This window comes from Dioscorea cayenensis, chromosome 5, assembly GCF_009730915.1.
Source record: "Dioscorea cayenensis subsp. rotundata cultivar TDr96_F1 chromosome 5, TDr96_F1_v2_PseudoChromosome.rev07_lg8_w22 25.fasta, whole genome shotgun sequence".
NCBI lineage: Eukaryota > Viridiplantae > Streptophyta > Magnoliopsida > Dioscoreales > Dioscoreaceae > Dioscorea > Dioscorea cayenensis.
Window position 1 is genome coordinate 22,481,340 of NC_052475.1, and position 20,872 is coordinate 22,502,211.

At 32.3% G+C, this 20,872-nt stretch overlaps 2 protein-coding genes across 2 annotated transcripts in view; one reads left to right on the top strand and one right to left on the bottom strand.

Moving 5' to 3' along the window:
* LOC120260776 overlaps window positions 1-8,353 on the top strand; it is a 19,862-nt gene extending 11,509 nt beyond the window's left edge. Inside the window, exons 6-7 of the mRNA XM_039268337.1 lie at window positions 7,117-7,167; window positions 8,092-8,353. The gene's annotated coding sequence lies outside the window, so the exon portion shown is untranslated. The remainder of the gene's footprint in view (window positions 1-7,116; window positions 7,168-8,091) is intronic.
* LOC120260117 (cell division control protein 2 homolog) lies at window positions 4,153-20,661 on the bottom strand. The gene is made up of 2 exons (XM_039267557.1): window positions 20,456-20,661; window positions 4,153-5,190 (listed from the first exon to the last, which is right to left on the bottom strand). Exons 1-2 carry the CDS (start codon window positions 20,659-20,661, stop codon window positions 4,230-4,232), a joined length of 1,167 nt encoding a protein of 388 aa, XP_039123491.1. The 3' UTR covers window positions 4,153-4,229.
* Window positions 20,662-20,872: the final 211 nt, after the last annotated feature.

Consider the following 20,872-nt stretch of genomic DNA (forward strand, 5'->3'; position numbering starts at 1 on the left):
CGTGAATTATATAATAAAATAATTTCAAATTATTTCTCGAGATGCATTCCATGCTCCCAAATAATACACAAAAAGATGTATACTTTAGCTGACGGATCCACTCTTTTGATCCTCGTATTTACACATTTCCGTTCTTTTTGGTCACTTCAGCTGACAAACTCCAGCTGATGGACGTTTGTCAGCTGGAGGGACCAACAGGATGGTAGTGTGCAAATACAAGTACTAAAATTATGGATTTTATATTAAAGGAACTATAAGAGCGGAAAACACATAATAGAGTGACCAGTTTGGTATTTTCACCAAATTCCAATGTGTCAGTATCATAGAATTTAGTTGAAATAATCATTGGCTCTAGGAAAGGTTTTGATAAATGGTGTCAAGTGCCCTCACTTAATAATTATTTTGAGATTTATCATGTGATTCACGCTCACACATGTGACAATGAGGATATGCCATGTGTTTCAAAAATTATATATCAGAGACTATAATCTCACAATCATAAATCCCCCGAACAGATGGAGAGTATGATTCCTCCCACATATGACACCCACATTGAAGCATAGCGCATTTTAAATAAATATTTATATATATATATATAGTACTATGTCTTAATAAACTGTGAGCGAGCAGTACTTTGGAAGTACCGCAAGCACAAATTTTAAAAAGATGTGGTTTTATTTTTATGTTAGCGTATAAATATTTAAGATTGATTAATTTTCACGTAAATAAAACTTACAAATGTCTGCTCACTTTTTTATTTATTTTATTTTATTTTATTCACCCTACCAAAAAAAGAAAAGGAGAAATTGAACGAATATGGAGAGAGAAAAACAGAGCGAACCCCAAGCTGTGAATGTGAAAACCTCTCATGTATAGAAAAAACAGACAAAATGTATGACACCTAATGTCATTATATAAATCTAATTAATTTCAATATAATACCTAATCCATGAGAGAATGCTCAAAGCTTAAAGGAAAATTTTTTATGATGTTTTCATTATTATATCTTATATTTTAACACTTCTTCCTAATTCATTATTAATTAATCTAATTATAATTTTTTTAAAATTACCATTTTATTCTGACACATATATATACATATAATTTGCACCAGTTAATTTGTATGAATTTGAACAAATTTATAAAGACAAAAGCAAACACATTAATGTTGAATTAGTTCATTAGAGTGGAGGAAAGACCTGGGATTATTTTTTTTGTATGTGAATATTTTGAGTTTTCACAGGTTTTCTAAACGCAACTATATTTATGACTTTAGCGGCGTTTTTCCATAAACCACTAAAAAAATAATTTATTGGCGTTTTCCTGCAACTGCCACTAAAGTACTATAATTTAGCGGCGTTTATGTAAAAAACGCCGCTAAATTCTAGATGTTATTAAATTTCAAAGTCATAAAATTTATATTTAGCGGCGTTTTTTACTAAAACGCCACTAAAGTCATAATACAATTAAATTTCAAAGCACAAAATTTACGTTTAGCTGCTTTTTTTATAAAAACGCCCATAAAGTAATGTAATTAGTGGCGTTTTGAGAAAACACGCCGCTAAATTCCTGATATGATAAAATTTGAAACTAATAAAATTTATATTTAGCGGCGTTTTTTTAAAACGCCTTTAAAGTACTGTACTTTAGCGGCATTTATGACTAAAAAGGCCGCTAAAGTTATGATATAATTAAATTTTAAAAGCAAAAAAATTTAGATTTAGCAGCGTTTCCGCTAGATGGTAAAATATTTTTTATTTGAAAATTTATAAAATTAAAAATTCCATGGCGTTTGTCCCAAAAAACGCCGTGAAAATCTAATTTTTTTTTTAATTTAAAAATTACAAAATTAAACTTTAGCGCCGTTTATGCATAAAAGCACCGCCAAAATTTATTTTTTTTGAAAATTCAAAATTTGCGGCATCTTTTTCGAGAAAATTTGAATTTGGCACCATTAATTTTAAAATTTTTATTTAGCGGCATTTTTCTTAAAAAACACCGCTAAATACCATCAGTTTTTATTTTCTATAAATACCCTTTGATATTGAAAAAAGTGTAAAAAGGATACTAAGTTATGATGAAGATGAAAAATGTGATAACGATGGTGACGACTCAATAAGATGATGACGCGATAAGAAGAAGAAGAAGAAGATAATGATGATGATGAAGAAACTAGAAGTGGAAGAAACAAGATGTGAAGAAGAAGAAAAGAGGAAAAAGAGAAAATAATAATAATAATAATAATAATAATAATAATAATAATAATAATTTAAAAAGAGAAAGAGAATAATTTAAAAATAAAGAAAAAAAATCTAAAAAAAGAAAATAATAATAATAATAATTAGAGTAGTTGTTTTTCTTTTTTTTTAAAAAAAAATCAGGTTAAAAAAAATTACATTAATTTTTTAAATTATTTTTTAAAAACGCCGCTAAAGAACATATAAACGCCGCTAATTTAGCGGCGTTTACAAATAAATGCCGCTAATATAATTGGTAAATTAATTATTTTATAAGGTATAAAATGCCGCTAAAGGAAATAAAAAACGCCGCTAATTTAGCGGCATTTATCTTGAAACGCCGCTAATTGCTGGGACATTGCCGACACTATCTTTGGCGGCGTTTTGCCCTGCGTTTTGTGAAATCGCCGTTATGGTAATTAGCGGCGTTTAAACGCCGCTAAATGTTAAAAAAAAGGCCGACCCATTATGGTGTAGTGACTACCTCATGACAAACTGCTCTTAACAAAACTCCCCCATGTTTTTGGTACAATTTCATGAACCTGCGTAGTCCCTCCTTTGTGCTTGGATGTAATATTTGTTATTTGTGTTTTAGAAGTCACATTCTCCTTCTGTTTATTTGCAAACATCAATAGATCATTCTGCGAAAGACCTATGTAAGCAGGCAATGGCGGAACTAGGAGGAATATGAAGGGGTGCTTGACTCAAAGAACTAAAAACAAATTTTGTATGTTCTTTATAAAAAAATCAATATATATATAATATTGTAGATTGGTCAAATGACATATCATTATCCATCCAATTTAACCAAAAAAAAAAAACAATGAGGGCTATAAAGACTATAAAGACAATTATAATTTGTTTTTAAGATTGAGCAAGTAAAAAAACAAAAAAAAAATAAACTATATTTTTATAAATATTTTTTAAAAAATATTTTTATATGTTATATCATAGTTACAAAAATCAGGGTCAAATAATAAATTTTAACAAAATTATTATATTATATAAATTAATATTTAAAAAAACAAAGGGGAGAAATAATAGATTTTTGAAAAAAAAAAAAAAAAATTTACTAGATAAACTACTTTGTAAAATATTAATAGGTCAAATAAAAAAGTTTTTTTTTCAAAATATTATATTTTAGACTATAGTATAAGTTTGGAAAAAGGATTGATATTTTTAAAAAAACTAAAAATAAAAATGAGAGAAAGAAAAATAAAAAGGAGGGGGTGCTTCTACCACTAGCCTCTCATATGTTTGTATGTATGTATGTGTGTATATATTAACACCATTAATTTGGGGGCCAAGCACACCACTAGCCTCTCATAGAAAAAGAATTTACTATGTCAGCTTCGAAGTGGTGCCCTAAGAAGTCTGCCTCAGAATTCTTGCATAGCTAGTGCAAGTATCCACAATAAACAAATCTTAAAACTTCCATCATGTCGACGGGCAGAAGGTGGAACTAGACAATGAAAGAAAAACGCTACATGCGGAAATCTAAGGGCTTCATAGTATTTGCTAAAGAATATTTGGTTTCTTCCAATAATAATTGAATGTGAAGGCAGATAATTACTACCAATGAAATGTATTGTGTCTGTTTTGATTAAACCAAATTCTTCAATGATTTATATATATATATATATATATATTGTTTAGAGATATTGAAAAAGTTAATTATTAATTTGACTGTTATAAAAGATTAAATCACATTGAAAACGCTATTTATGAATTTTAAAGATTTGTCAAAAGATAAAATTCTTACAAAATTAATTCTATATATCCTTTGCTTCTTCATATTAAACGCACAAAGAAACTAACCGAGAATCAAAATTTTGATGTATAAAATAAAAAAAACTTTCATTAACTTAGATTAAAAGTTTCCAACAACTTTTTACATATACGACTCCATATGAATATCAAACAAAGAAATAAAAAAGTGTTGCCATATATATATATGTACTTAACGACGAAGGAAATAGTAAAAAATTTAAGCTACATCGATATGAAAAGATCACTGAACCATGAATGGTCGAGAGCAGCCTCTGCACTGATCCTCTTCCTTGGATCCACCTCCAATAGCCTCTTCAACAGATCATACCCTGGCCTTGATAGCTTCGTCGGCGGCACTCTCAACCGGAGAGTGTTATACCTCTCCGGGCCACCCAAAAAATAGCGAGCCATATCCAACTTATCCAATCCCGGCCATGACTTCAACCCAATCGTACCCATCACCATGAAAATCATATCAAGCTGATCAATCTTCGACTTCCCAGGAAACAATGGCTTCCCCGTCACCATCTCCGCCATAATACAACCCACCGACCAAACATCAATAGCCGCGGTATACTTCTCATCTCCGAGAAGAAGCTCCGGCGATCGGTACCACTGAGTAACCACAGTCTGAGATAACAAATCATATGCTGTTCCTTCTTCTTCGTAAAGATAATGAAAACGCTTGCCGAGGCCGAAGTCACAAATCTTGAGCTGCCGCATGTCACCGACGCCGGTCAAGAGGAGGTTGCCGGGTTTCAAATCACGGTGGAGAATCCCATGAGAGTGAAGATAAGAAACGCCTAGAAGCAGTTGGAGCATGAGCTTCTTCACCATGGCTTCTTTCAAGTTCCCTGATGCCAAAATCAAGTGAGTCCTGAGATCCGTGACTGCCCGGTCCATGACGATGAAAACAGAGTGGAGGGCATCATCGATGATGAATTCTCTGAAACGGATGATGTTCGGGTGGCGACACGATGATAAGATGTCGATCTCGCGGAGAGAAGTGTAAGGGATGTCTTCAATATGATCTTCTGCATAACGGACGAACGTGGCTTGCTTGACGGCAACTCTGTGGCCGGTTCTGAGGTCTATGGCTTCAAAAAAACACAACCGTAGGCTCCTTTGCCAAGCATCTTCACTATCTGGTAGTTTGCAATTGTGCTTTTCCGGCGATGATCGGCTTCAAGTCGTCTACTTTCCAAATCCATAGTCTCCATTGATATGTATTTTGTGTGCGCCATGTCACCGAGAGCAAGAGAGAGCGCCATGTCACCGAGAGCGAGAGAGAGAGAGAGAGAGCAAATGGAAAATTTGGAAAGTTAGTTGTAATGATGAGATTATATAGTATTATTTGGGCGGGAGTGTTTGAATGGATAGCTTGGAGTTGAAGGGATATTATTATTTTAGTTTAACTTCTAAATTTCTATCTAATATCATTTTAGAAAGTTAGAAAAAAAAAGTTTAAAAATTTTGGAATTATTTTTGGATAATATTTATATTTAGTAAGGAATATCATGACTTTTTAATTAACACCTTTTAAATATCAATAAAATATATTAGAAATTTAAATTTTAAAGTTTACATTTCAATCTAAACTTATTTTATAATGATGGTCTTCACAACATAAAGTTTAAAATTACTATTGTTTTTAAATTATTCTCTATTTAAGTTATAGTATAAATTTAGGAAATTATTTCATAATTTAAATACTTAAAAAAAATCTATTTATTTAGTAATTTTATGACAGAAATAAGCTTATTTTAACCCCAAATCTTAATCTTGATACAACTCTAATTATATTTAAAACAAATATTTTTTATTTTTATTTTTATTTAAATTTATTTATAACCATGGGCTTCAAAACAATATATATATATATATATATATATATATATATTTTCATAAAAGGATAATAATCATTTCGGAATTAAAAATCGGTTGTGTATCATGGATCACTTGAAAGCCCAAAAGTTTTTGACCCAAAAAGGCTTTTGAATATATAAATATAGTTTTTTTATAATTTTTTTTTTACATTAACTGATAATCCATTTGAATCTAGAAAAGTCCTTTTTTAAAAAAATTCAAGTAAATAATCCTTAGAAATGTCGTTTCTAAGGAGGACTGATTAAGGAATATGCAGTTAATGGCAATAACATATAAATATATAATCCAATGACGTCTAGGTAGATAACAACAAATGAAAATGGATATGTTTCCTCAAACCAAATGCTTCAATAAGTTATCTGTGTGTATATATATATTTAAAATATATTATTTCAATAAATTATACATTTATCTACTTTTATCTAAAGTGAACATAGCTCGTTTTTATATTGTTTTGTAGTATTGTACTACCTAAAGAGAGATTTTGATTATTATTTGTTCTACATTGTTATTATTAAAAACATGAATTATTGATTTGAGCATTAAAAAAACACATTAACTCGCTCACGTTGAGTGGTTCAAATAATTAGAGACATTAACACTTGTGTAGCGTACAGAATGATGAGAGTTCAAATTCTTCGTAATAGGTTTATTTAATGGCATCGTTCATTAAATTAATAAAATTTATGAAACTTTATTTGCTAATTTAACATTGTTGTCCCTGTAAATTTGATTGACAGAGAAAGGACTTAAAAATAACAAAATAAAATGTAAGATTAATGCATTTTCAAATATTAGTTTAATTTTAAATTGATATTTAATGACAAATGTTAACGAGGTCATTGTTGTACTTTCACCCAAATTTATATTTATATATGTGATGTGAAATCAATTAAAAAATAAAAAGTAATTTTAGTCTATTTTTTAAAGAGAAATTATCATGCATGAAGAAAATCTCAAGTTATAATTTATAATAAATAACGTTAATTATTGCGTATTATTAATTTTTCTACACCTATATAAAAATTACTTAAATGAGACACCCTAATTTTTAATTCATTTTTTTTCTTTGATTAGTTATGCTTCTCATATTTGCACATGAACCTATACTATGTATGTTATCAGTAGTTTCTTTTAATAGTAGAGTTTATTAAATTAAGTAAATTATAAACAATTTTACGTCTTGACTTGACAATGTTGTCCTCGTGAATTTGATTAACAGGGGGAGGACTTGAGAAATAGTAAAAAAGAAGGCAACTATGCATTTTCGAAGGTTAGTTTAATGACAAATTAATTATTTAATTATTTGTTGTGATTAAAAATTTTCCATTGATGCAATCTACATTCATTTTAGGGAAGGGATTTGATTTTTCCCAACTTTTTATGCTAGAAAAGTGCCACTTAATCTACTTTATAAAGTGGATTTTGAATTAAATAAGTTTTAATGATTTTTTTTTATTGAAGTAAAGGCCGTGAGTCACCCTATTACATTTCCTTCACTTTTAAAGTTTTTTTTAAAATTCATAAAATTTCACTTAACACAGTCATATTCTTACTTTTCGATTAATGAACACCAACAGTATTAAAATAAAATTACTTTCCCTCACCTCATGGAAGTGGCTCTTCTTTTACTTGCTCACTTCCGACTATTTCCCCCGAAATAAACGGCCAATGAAACCTATCCAAAAAATTGACACCTATAGTTGTATTTTTTAATCACTGTTAACTTTATTAATCTATATAGGATTATTATAATTTTTTTATTTCTAATGTTACAAAAAAATAGTTATTATTATTTTTTTATATAATTAAGAACAAATTATTTTTAAACATTTGCAACAACTACCTTGATTTAGTTAGCATAAACTATTACACAGTAGCCTATTATAATGACATTTAATTATAAATTTTTATACAATCAAAAACATGATAATATAGAAAAACAATTTAATGAAAAAAACAATAAGTGGCATTCACAAAAGGTTATGTATTACATGTGTGCGTATCATAAACTTTTGTTGAATTAATCATTAGTGCGCTAGTGTATATAGATTTAAGATTTATTAATTTTTTAAATAAATAAACTTTACAAAAAAAAAATTTTTTGAAATAAAAACTTTACAAATGTTAGTTCTTATTTATTTAATTATTTTTGAATAAATGTTAGTTCTTATTATTATTTTTTTTTTAATTTAAGTTTACCGACAAGATGAAGATGGCTGAGGAACAATTTTAAAATTTTGAGACGATGGAGGAAGAGAGAATCAACCCACCCCAAGATGCGGATTAACAAATTAACCACTGATGCACAGAAGCCCATCACAATTGATGTCATTATCTAAATCTGGATTTCTTTTTAATATACTATCTAATTTATGAGAGAATGCTGGAAGCTTAAAAGAAAAAAATTATATGTTTTCATTATTATATATTTTATACCAAGCAATATATATATATATATATATATATTATAACTCCTTGGGAGTACTTCCGAACTCGGCAATCTATTATTCAGTTATCCAATTGTATTTCTAATATAATGACCCTTATGAGTACATGCGCATTTGCACCGGTTAATTTGTATGAATTTGAACAAATTTATAGAGACAAAAGCAAACACATTAATGTTGAATTAGTTCATTAGAGTGGAGGAAAGACCTGGGATTATTTTTTTTGTATGTGAATATTGTGAGTTTTCACAGGTTTTCTAATTATTAACTCTGCAAGTAAGGTTGCACTCACTACACCATAATGGGTCTATAGCGGCATTTATTTTGCGGTGTTTTTTTTTTCCCAAACACCACTATATTTATGACTTTAGCGACGTTTTACCATAAACACCACTAAAAAAATAATTAATTGGCGTTTTCCTGCAAGTGCCACTAAAGTACTGTAATTTAGCGGCGTTTCTGTAAAAAACGCCGCTAAATTGTAGATGTTATTAAATTTCAAAGTCATAAAATTTATATTTAGCGGCGTTTTTTACTAAAACGCCACTAAAGTCATAATACAATTAAATTTCAAAGCACAAAATTTATGTTTAGCGGCGTTTTTATAAAAACGCCCCTAAAGTAATGTAATTAGTGGCGTTTTTAGAAAACACGCCGCTAAATTCCTGATATGATAAAATTTGAAACTAATAAAATTTATATTTAGCGGTGTTTTTTTAAAACGCCATTAAAGTACTGTACTTTAGCGGTATTTATGACTAAAACCGGCGCTAAAGTTATGATATAATTAAATTTTAAAAGCCAAAAATTTAGATTTAGCAGCGTTTTTTCAAAAACACCGCTAGATGGTAAAATATTTTTTATTTGAAAATTTATAAAATTAAAAATTCCGTGGCGTTTGTCCCAAAAAAACGTCGTGAAAATCTAATTTTTAATTTAAAAATTACAAAATTAAACTTTAGCGCCGTTTATGCATAAAAACGCCGCCAAAATTTATTTTTTTTGAAAATTCAAAATTTGCGGCATATTTTTCGAGAAAATTTGAATTTGGCACCATTAATTTAAAAATTTTAATTTAGCAGCGTTTTTTTAAGAAAAACGCCGCTAAATACCATCAGTTTTTATTTTCTATAAATATCCTTTGATATTGAAAAAAGTGTGAAAATGATACTAAGTTATGATGAAGAAGATGAAGATGAAGATGAAGATGAAGAATGTGATGACGATGATGACGACTCAATAAGAAGACGACGTGATAATAATAATAATAATAATAATAATAATAATAATAAGAAGAAGAAGAAGAAGAAGAAGAAGAAGAAGAAGAAGATGATGATGATGATGATGATGAAGAAGAAACTAGAAGAAGAAGAAAAGAGGAAAAAGAGAAAATAATAATAATAATAATAATAATTTAAAAAGAGAAAGGGAATAATTTAAAAAAATAAAGATTCTAGAAAAAAATAATAATAATAATAATTAGAGTAGTTGTTTTTTTCTATCGAAAGTTAAAAAAATTTACATTAATTTTTTAAATTATTTTTAAAAGCATCGCTAATTTAGCGTTTACAAATAAATCGCCGCTAATATAATTGGTAAATTAATTATTTTATAAGGTATAAAAATGCCGCTAAAAGAAATAAAAAAGCGCATAATTTAGCGGCATTTATCTTGAAACGACGCTAAATGCTGGGACATTGCCGACACTATCTTTGGCGGCGTTTTGCCCGGCGTTTTGTGAAATCGCCGTTATGGTAATTAGCGGCGTTTAAACGCCGCTAAATGTTAAAAAAAAGGCCGCTAAAGACCCATTATGGTGTAGTGACTACCTCATGACAAACTGCTCTTAACAAAACTCCCCCATGTTTTTGGTACAATTTCATGAACCTGCGTAGTCCCTCCTTTGTGCTTGGATGTAATTTTTGTTATTTGTGTTTTAGAAGTCACATTCTCTTTCTGTTTATTTGCAAACATCAATAGATCATTCTGTGAAAGACCTATGTAAGCAGGCAATGGTGGAACTAGGAGGAATATGAAGGGGTGCTTGACTCAAAGAACTAAAAACAAATTTTGTATGTTCTCTATAAAAAAATCAATATATATATATAATATTGTAGATTGGTCAAATGACATGTCATTACTGTTCGATCCATCCAATTTAACCAAAAAAAACAAAAACAATGAGGGCTATAAAGACTATAAAGCCAGTTATAATTTTTTTTTAAAATATTGTTATATAAAAAATATTTAAAAAAAACAAAGGGGATAAATTTTATAAAGACTATAAAAAATATTGTTATATGTTATATCATAGTTACAAAAATCAGGGTCAAATAATAAATTTTATCAAAATTTTTTAAAAATATAATTTTCATATTATATAAATTAATATTTAAAAAAAACAAAGGGGATAAATAATAGATTTTTGAAAAAAAAAATTTTACTAGATAAACTACTTTGTAAAATATTAATAGGTCAAATATAAAAAATTTTGTATGTATGTATGTATGTATATATGTATGTATGTATGTGTGTGTGTATGTATGTGTGTATATATTAACACCATTAATTTGGGGGTCAAGCACACCACTAGCCTCTCATAGAAAAAGAATTTACTATGTCAGCTTCGAAGTGGTGCCCTAAGAAGTCTGCCTCAGAATTCTTGCATAGCTAGTGCAAGTATCCACCGTAAACAAATCTTAAAACTTCCATCATGTCGACCGGCAGAAGGTGGAACTAGACAATGAAAGAAAAACGCTACATGCTGAAATCTAAGGGCTTCATAGAATTTGCTAAAGAATATTTGGTTTCTTCCAATAATAATTGAATGTGAAGGCAGATAATTACTACCAATGAAATATATTGTGTCTGTTTTGATTAAACCAAATTCTTCAATGATATATTAAGTCCCTAGTTCTGGACTATCATATGATGCCACGTGCCCACATAAAAAAAATAATTACAATAGAAAATAAATAAAATGGACATATGGCAGCATGTGATAGGCCAGAACCAGGTACTTGATTGGTTTTCAAACAAGGAAGTTGAACTCTCCATGCTAACATCAAAACAAATTATAGTCACAAAAAAGTTGGCAACAATTAGAGGAAGAAAGGATCACGTAGGGGCATGCTTGAGAGCGGCCTCGTTGTAATCCTTTTTCCTTGGATTCACCTCCAACAACCTCTTCAGCGAGATCATACTACGGCCTTGATAGCTTCCTCACCATCACTATCGGACGGAGAGTGTTATACCTCGCTTAGCAACCCAAAAAATTGTGAGTCATACCTAACTTATCCAATCCTGGCCATGACCTCAACCCAATTGTACCCATCACCATGAAAATCATATCAAGCATGATCAATATCGATCCCAGCTCAAAGAAACAACACCTTCCTTGTCACCATCTCCGCCATAATACATCCCGCTGACCAATTATCAATAGCCGAGCTATACTTCTCTCCAAGAAGGAGCTCCGGTGATCAGTACCACTTGGTACCCATAGGGGTATCCGGAATTATATTGTTTCAAAACAATAGAATTAAGTAAAAATCATTAAGTAAATTCATGAAGATCTCCCAATTAAACTTGGTACAATACTCCAACAAGACAAAACAAGAGTTCCAACATCATCATGCAAAATCTGAAAATCATTTCAAAACAAAACCAATACATCATGTAAGAGTTAAAAGAAACCAACAAGGATTAGGTTAGTCCACTCACTTGAAATCTCTAGCTTCCCCCCTTACTTCAAAGGATCTAGGAAGAAACCAAAAGAGAAAAAAATGGAGACCAGATCTAGGGTTAAGATCAACAATTGCATTAAAAAAAATTAAGGAAAATCCAATATTTACTTACCCATAACCATCCACAATCAAAGATGGAGAAAGATCTTAATTAGGGCTAGGGTTTGCAACACATGAATGTGAGATTGAGTTGGAGGAGACAAAAGGTTAATATTGTAATCTCGGACTACTACAGTAACGGACATCTACAGTAATGGCTTCTACAGTAACATGTTATTGTAGTAATGGTCCAAAAAAAATTGGTTATTACAATCTACCACCCCCGGCCTTAAGAAAAATTTCGTCCTCGAAATTTTCTTAGACTCTAATAGTTTACTTATATGGTTCCACAACTATGATAGATTGATTACACATGAAATGAATTTCCACTGGGTTACTACACTCAACTATACTACAAATTGGATCCAGTAGGAGTCATCAAAACACATGAATCAAAATATTGAACTAGAAAACTCAAACCAAAGCTTTAGTTTTTAGTTATTTGAAAATCTCTAATACCACTTAATTTGTCATGCCCCGAACCCGGCCTGGTTAGACCCTACAAGTGAACAAACGGCCGTAGACCCACAGGGCGTGAACCCTATAAGTCTGCAAGGCCTCAGAACCTGATTCAGAGAAGATAAAAATAAATCAATGAAGTTACAAAAGTACTTTTACAACTTAATATTATTCAATAATATAAAAGAAAGTGTATTTTCAGAAAAATTTCGAGAAAGCGACAACACTAGTGGATCCATCCTAGCACTGGCTGAACATCACTAGAATTAAGCACATTAACCTTTGGGGTCGTTTGGTTCACGGTAATGATATATTAATGCGTAATGAGATTACCGTGGTAATGAGATCATCAATATTATATGCCTAGGAATATGGTGGTAATTTATGATAACCATGTTTGGTTGAAAATTCTTAATACATAATAATCAACTTGGTAATGTTCTAAATTTTCCAAAATATGAGCAAAACTATAATAGGGAAATAACATAACAAGTAAATTTTACACTCCAGCACATAATTACATGATTGCTAAAATCCAACAATTCCAACAATTCCAAATACAAATAACCTCAAGATTCCCATTATCAAGCTGGATTACATATAACCATGTTTACCAACCTAAAAACACCTAGAACCCAAGGTATAATGCAAGATAAACACTTAGTTTATTATATTACATCCCACATCTCTCAGCATGAAAACACCTCTAAATATGCCTCATTCCATAACACATAACTCCAAAAACATAATATCAAATGCAAAGATATTTTGTAGAAACAAACTTAGGACAATCCTGAACATTTCCTTCTTTAATTCTTTCCCAAATTCAACCTCCAAGAGTGCGAAAAAATCCTTATAAATCTGAAAAGTCTACATAGAAACATCATCCTGCACAAGCCCTCTTTAATAGATCATAAATCAAAATCTACAAATCCAATGAACTTGAAATTTTCCAAGTTAAAAGTTAAGGTGATAAGAAATATTTTCTATACTGGGCACTTTGTCTAATTGCACTTAATAAGTCTGGAGTTTCCCTTTAAATCTTCATGTCTACACAGAAGTACCTCCAGGGCATGTCAAATTGAATGAATCGTTTCGCAGGAATATGAAATTTGGCAGGAAGATAGATTAAACAATTCGATACTACTTTCCAATTTTAATCTTCCACAAATTCTGTCTCTATTGCCTCCGAATGTTGGCCACAATTTCCAGCCACTCAAGGTCATTTCAAGATATCAAGATACATGCATTAATCTAGTCTTAAACCAACTCTCTTAACTCAAGTCATGCAAGGATATGAGATATCATTTTCAAAGGTTTCTCAATCAATTGAAAGGTACGAGTTTAAACATTCATCCAAAATTTATATAACCATAAAATTTCCTCTAACCACAGACCTTCACTTCAAAAATACCATCATTTTCCCCAACAATCTCATAATCACAGGGTCATTGCTTACAAGTAATTCTTAAAGGATTATGTCAAACACTTGGCATTCATTATTCAAATATTCACACATGAGTTCCAACATAACCAATAATGATCAATTTACATACACCAATTCTCTCTAATAATAAAGATGTAATAACACTAAAGTAAACTCACCAATTTTTCAATTTAACAAACCTAGGACTATTTTCCATTCCAATTGTGGATATAGGGAAACTAAAGTATTCTTTCACCAATCTACCAATCTAAAATAACAATTCAAACACACATGATATAAGCATATATACCCATGCCATTAACATTAATATAAAACTCTCACACACACATCACTTCCAACAATTCATAAACTCATATCATCATATTCTAACAATCAATTGGTCATTGCTCACATTAAATATTCAAGAGTATTTCATTACCAACTTTCCACACATAACTTCTGGCATAATACATGAAAACAACCAATTTACATAAGACATTCTTCAAATATTTTTGTTTCACCCAAAATGGGAAAATCACCCCATTTAATACATGAGATCCACTAAAATTTTCCACATAAATCACATTGATTCTAACTGATAAAGGTCTTCATATTTCACAACCCAAAACTAAGATCGAGCATGGTGTTTGTTATCCAACACAAAATCAATCTTGACAAGTAGAATAATAAAGAGCCAAAATATATAAATAAAGCATCGAATATCAAATAAAAATTATTAAGTAAATTTATGGAGATTTCTCAATTAAACTTGGTATGATACTCCAACAAGACAAAACAAGAGTTCCAACATCATCATGCAAAATCATTTCCAAACAAAACCAATACATCATGTAAGAGTTAAAAGAAACCGATAAGGATTAGATTAGCCCACTCACCTGAAATCTCTAGCTTCCCCCATTACTTCAAATGATCTAGGAAGAAATCAAAAGAGAGAAAAATGGAGACCAGATCTAGGGTTAAGATCAACAATTGTATAAAAAAATATTAAGAAAAATTGAAGGTTCACTTACCCATAACCATCCACAATCAAAGGTGGAGAAAGATCTTAGGGCTAGGATTTGCATCACATGAATGTGAGATGGAATTGGGGAGACAAAAAGTTAATATTCTAATATCGGACTACTACAGTAACAACTTCTACAGTACCGGGCTGCTGCGGTAATTAATGGGGCAAAAAAAAGAAAACTGGTTATTACAAGGATGTTGTCGGGTTTCAAATCATGGTGGAATATCCCGTGAGAGTGAAAATAACCCAAGGTTCGGAGCAATTGGAACATGAGCTGCTTCACCGTGGCTTCCTTCAAGCTCTTCGGCGAAGAGGCCATGTGAGTCTTGAGGTTGGTGACGGCCACTCCACGACGATGAAAACAGAGTTGAGGGTACAATCGATGATGGATTCTCTGAAGCCGATGATGTTTGGGTGGCGACAAGATGATAAGATGTCGATCTCGCGAAGATTAAGTGTCGAGGGATTTCTTCATTTTCTTCAAATGTGACTTGTCAGCTTGACGGCAACCATTTCAAGCTGATTTCGAGGTCTTTGGCTTCAAAAAAACTCAGCCCGTAGGCTCCTTTTGCCGAGAGTTTCTTCACTTTGTTTGGTAGTTTTCCACTGTGCTCTTCCGGGCATGATCGGCTTCTTGTTTGCTTTCCCAATCCATAGTGTCGCTTAAAGATGGATGAGAATTATATATGTACCTCAAAGGTTGGAAGGTTTGCAATAACGATGAGACGATTTTGGGCGAGTGTGTTTGAAGGGATAGCATGGAGTTAATGCAACACTTGGATTTCTATCAAAAATAATTCTAGTTAGATATATAAAAAATCAAAGTATGTATAATCAGGTCATTTCAAAACTTTAGAATTATTTGAGGATAACATTTATATTTAATAATGGTTAATTATTTATACGTGTAAGTATACAAAAGAAATAATATAATAATAAAGAAGTTAATACAAGATGAGTACTTTTTAATTAAAACTTGTTTTATTAAAAAAAATTGAGTATCAATAAAATATTTAAATTCTAAATTTTAAGTTTCAGTTTTAAATTTGTTTTATAATTATTGACCAGAAAATAAGATTTTAAAAAAAAAAAATTTTTTGAATTCTTCTTTGTTTTTGTTTTCACAAAAATTTTGTTGGGATTTTTAAAGCTAAAAAAAACCAAATATTTAGCAATTTTGGATAGAAATTGATGTGCTTTAAATTCAAGCTATTAGGAAAAATATAAATAGTCTTAGCAATCCTATGTATACCTATACATTAACTTTAACTTGCACAACCAATGCCCGATGCAGTGGATGGAGAAGTGCAAAGTTAAAAATATGTAATGTATACTATATTAGTACTATTTATTTATTATTTTTAAACACAAATATTATTTAAATTAGTCCTGATAAGTGCTCTATCCTAGGAGTTATGTCCATCCTCTTAGAGTTGCATTATAGGGAGACTCATTAGTTCAGTATGGTTCTTTTGGGTGCGCACGTAATTGACTTTTATTGCCACATGTATGTGGTGACTAATAGAGTTAATTAATCTATTGAGGATTAATAAGTTATCGTAATTACCGCATTTTTGTACTTATTTGTTTTTTGACAAACCTTTAAGTAAAATGCATTTGTCACCTACGATTAAATATATATATATATATATATACCTCTGCAGTTATGTTGTACTTCTTCAACTTACTAAAACTAATTAAGGGGATTATAATAAGCCATTGTCAGAAAACCACAAAACCACAAAACAAGACTACAAAATTGCCCACCAATATATGCTTAGTGAAACTGTACTTGAGGAAAATGTGGTTCCCGTTTCTAAAGCACGATAGCAAAAAATACATGTATCTATGGCACATTAGATGTTACAACCTCTTTTAACAAAATTATCAAGGATAAGTATTTTGCTATTCCAAGCCAACCAACAGAACAAGATTATCTTACTCATAAAACTAATTTTTCAAAAATAGGGATCAAAATCCTGCAAAGCTTTAACTAAAATAAAAATAAAAATAAAAATAATCAGCAACTCTTGATAAAATTGGCATGCTTCAATTCCAAGTTTCCCTGTACTCATGTAACGTATATTTTATTTCCCTCCCAAGTTTAAGGTTGAAAGTTGAAATCCTTCCCAACACATACTTTAGCGTTCATCATAGCCCTAAAAATTAATGAGGATTATAATGAGTCATGGTCGGAAAACCACAATATGAGAATACAAAGTTGCCAATAAGAGTAGTTGTTTTTCTTTTTTTAAAAAAATCAGGGTTAAAAAATTTACATTAATTTTTTTAAATTATTTTTAAAAAGCACGCTAAAAGAAACGGATAAGCGCCCAGCTAATTTAGCGGCGTTTACAAATAAATGCCGCTAATATAATTGGTAAATTAATTATTTTATAAGGTATAAAATGCCGCTAAAGGAAATAAAAAACGCCGCTAATTTAGCGGCATTTATCTTGAAACGACGCTAATTGCTGGGACATTGCCGACACTATCTTTGGCGGCGTTTTGCCCGGCGTTTTGTGAAATCGCCGTTATGGTAATTAGCGGCGTTTAAATGCCGCTAAATGTTAAAAAAAAGGCCGCTAAAGACCCATTATGGTGTAGTGACTACCTCATGACAAACTGCTCTTAACAAAACTCCCCCATGTTTTTGGTACAATTTCATGAACCTGCGTAGTCCCTCCTTTGTGCTTGGATGTAATTTTTGTTATTTGTGTTTTAGAAGTCACATTCTCCTTCTGTTTATTTGCAAACATCAATAGATCATTCTGCGAAAGACCTATGTAAGCAAGCAATGGCGGAACTAGGAGGAATATGAAGGGTTGCTTGACTCAAAGAACTAAAAACAAATTTTGTATGTTCTCTATAAAAAAATCAATATATATATAATATTGTAGATTGGTCAAATGACATGTCATTACTGTTCGATCCATCCAATTTAACCAAAAAAAAAAGAAACAAAAACAATGAGGGCTATAAAGACTATAAAGACAGTTATAATTTTTTTTTAAGATTGAGCAAGTAAAATATATATATATATATATATATATTTTTTTAAAAAATATTTTTTTATATGTTATATCATAGTTACAAAAATCAGGGGTCAAAATAATAAATTTTAACAAAAATTTTTAAAAAAATATAATTTTTATATTATATAAATTAATATTTAAAAAAAGTGGAAATTGCCAAAAACCCTTTTAAGTTTGTAAAATTGCCAAAAAACACCCCGTTAGTTTTTCAGATCCCCAAAAACCCCCTCCTTTTTAAAGTCTATGTTTTTTTCAAACCCCCAAACCACATGTAACGGATGTGAGCGGAGTGAGTTTCAAATTTTTTTGGACGAAAAATGCCCTTGCATGGGGAGTCGTGGCTGCAGCCATCTCGGCGATTTGAGAGGAAGTGGGGGTTTTCAGTAGGAGTAACTCCCGAGAGGCAATTTATTGGAGCCAGTTTAATTGCTTTTTCTCAACTCACGTCTTGGCTTTTCCATTTCCAAGTCGTCTCAGAAGTTGTCTCTACCGTGAGCCTCTGTAATTGGCATTTCATCGACTTTTCCCTTTCCACGGTATCTCGAAGGAGAAGTCCCCCGCTGACTAGTTGGCATTTCATCGGGTTGATCTAAGGTATTGAGTATGGTTTTTATGTTATCTGCTATTCTAAAGAAAGATTTTTCGGTTTTTGTTTTATGCTCTGTTTTTGTTGGAAGATATTGAAGTCTGCAGAGGGGATTTCTCGGTGGGGTTTTGTTAGTCTGCGAGGGAGATTTCTGGGCTAGGGTTTTTGTTTTTGTTTTGCATTTTCAGTATGTATACACTATCGAAATAGTTTTTCGATTATTATGATTTATGTAATATTTATAATGTACATTTCCGTTTTCGTTTGATATGGTTGCGAGTTTTACAAATGAGGGTTGACGTTTAAGAAATGAGATGTTCTGAGTTTAACATTTGTTGTCTCTGTTCAAGTATTCTCGTCTACTGTTTAACAAAAATGGGTTTCTGTTTAACATTTTTATATCTACTGTTTAATAAGCGAGAGTTTACCGTTTAAAACCTTATATTTCCGCTTAAACTTTTGTCAATCTGCATGTTGAATGTGTTGTTATTATCATGCGAGCTTGTGATTATGGCGGTCAGACCCTAGTTAATGGGCGTTGCTATTTGACAGCGGTTGTGGAGACCTTAGACTGAATTGAAAGTTAACATGACCCCTCGACACTCGGGAGATTATTCGAAGGACACCGTTTGCGGTCATTCGAGTGGAAGCCATATACCAAGAGAGGGCCCTTCTTGATTCTCTTTTTGCAAAGATGCGATGGTCGCACTAATAAATTCGAGGATCGGGAAAAGCTGCTTTGAGTTTCGAGACCTCGAGATGTGGCCCTCGTTCTTGAGTGCACGTTGCGATGGCGACGCAGTGGTCTTTCGGAAGAAGAAAACCGGTCGGTTCGAGAGGCGGTATCTATCAAAGACCTACGAGAGACGAGAGACTCCATCAAGAGCACTCCGGTGCAACTTGTTCGACGGAGGGAGAAGAAGATAATTTTGTCAAACTCGATGGTGTACCTCGTAGGGGACGATCCTCTTCCCAAATACATCATGCTCGGTTCGAGCTGGATCGTTGATTACGTCGATGATCTACCGACCATGGGGGGCGTCACGCGTAGGGCGCGAGCGACGCTAGCAAGTGGCTTATGGAGGATATTCCATGGCGGCGCTCGAGTGCAAGATAGATGCTCTGGGAAGAAAAACCAACACGAGGGTACATTAAGGGTTGCTCGGTCGCGCTTAGCGTCGGTTTCTACGGTGACCGGAGCGGGGAAGAAAGTCCGTTTGGCAAGATCCCAAGGATCGTTTGTGCTACGGTGAAAGTACTTACCGGAAGCAAGCGACGGTGAAAAGCGAGCTTGTCATCGCTCGATGGAAAAGAGGTAATAAATCATGGACAATGTTTAACATAAGTCTTTAATGTTTAAACATTTTATTTAGCGTTTAACTTTAGTATTTACCGTTTAACTCTTATTCATCATCTGGTTTAAATATTTTTGTTCTCCGTTTAATTATATTCTATAACGTTTAAATATATAGTTTTTATAGTTTAAAAATGAATGATCTCATTTGAAATTGTTTGGTTTTACATATGTTAGTTTCTGAGATGGTTCGTGAATCTTTGAAGAAGAAATATTTGTTGGCGCCAACCGAGCGGATGGATGCCATTGCTCCGGGAACCACTTGCTCGAAGGTCGGGGATGAGAGGCGGCCCTCTATCGTCGTGTGACTGGGCGCCGTTCTCCTACTTCCGACCCACGCAGCGCCGCGATTCCTCGGCCGGAGAAGCCCTCCCCCTACCCGCGATTACGACAACCCCCTACCACGACAACGACGGTCCCCCGACCATGGCGGCCCTCCGGACGTGGCGTCCCACCGGTGACATTGGGCGAAGATGTCACCGCAACTCTTATCGCGAGCATGCCGAGATATTGATGATCGAAGTTTCCCGGCATGTCGCTCGTGTGGAGGCGCTGGAAGGGACGTTCATGGCCAATCTGCGCCATCCCTCGAAAAGAACTGAAGCACGGGGACGAGCGAGGCGTCGAATTTGACGGCGAGCGACATCATCGGGAAGGTCGTTTCCAAAGGCGGCCACATTCGAAGAGACTTGCGAAAAAGAGGAGAACAATCGCCTCTGTCTCCACGCCGGTGACGATGAAACAATAGCAACACCATCGGCGGTCGATCGTCATTCTTGAGTCATCGCCGTTGATG

Coding starts and splice junctions, on each gene's coding strand:
- LOC120260117 (XM_039267557.1), bottom strand. CDS start 20,661: ATGGCGCAGATTGGCCATGAACGTCCCTTCCAGCGCCTCCACACGAGC. Junction 5,191..20,455: donor GGGGGTTGTCGTAATCGCGG/GTAGGGGGAGGG, acceptor GACGACTTGAAG/CCGATCATCGCCGGAAAAGC.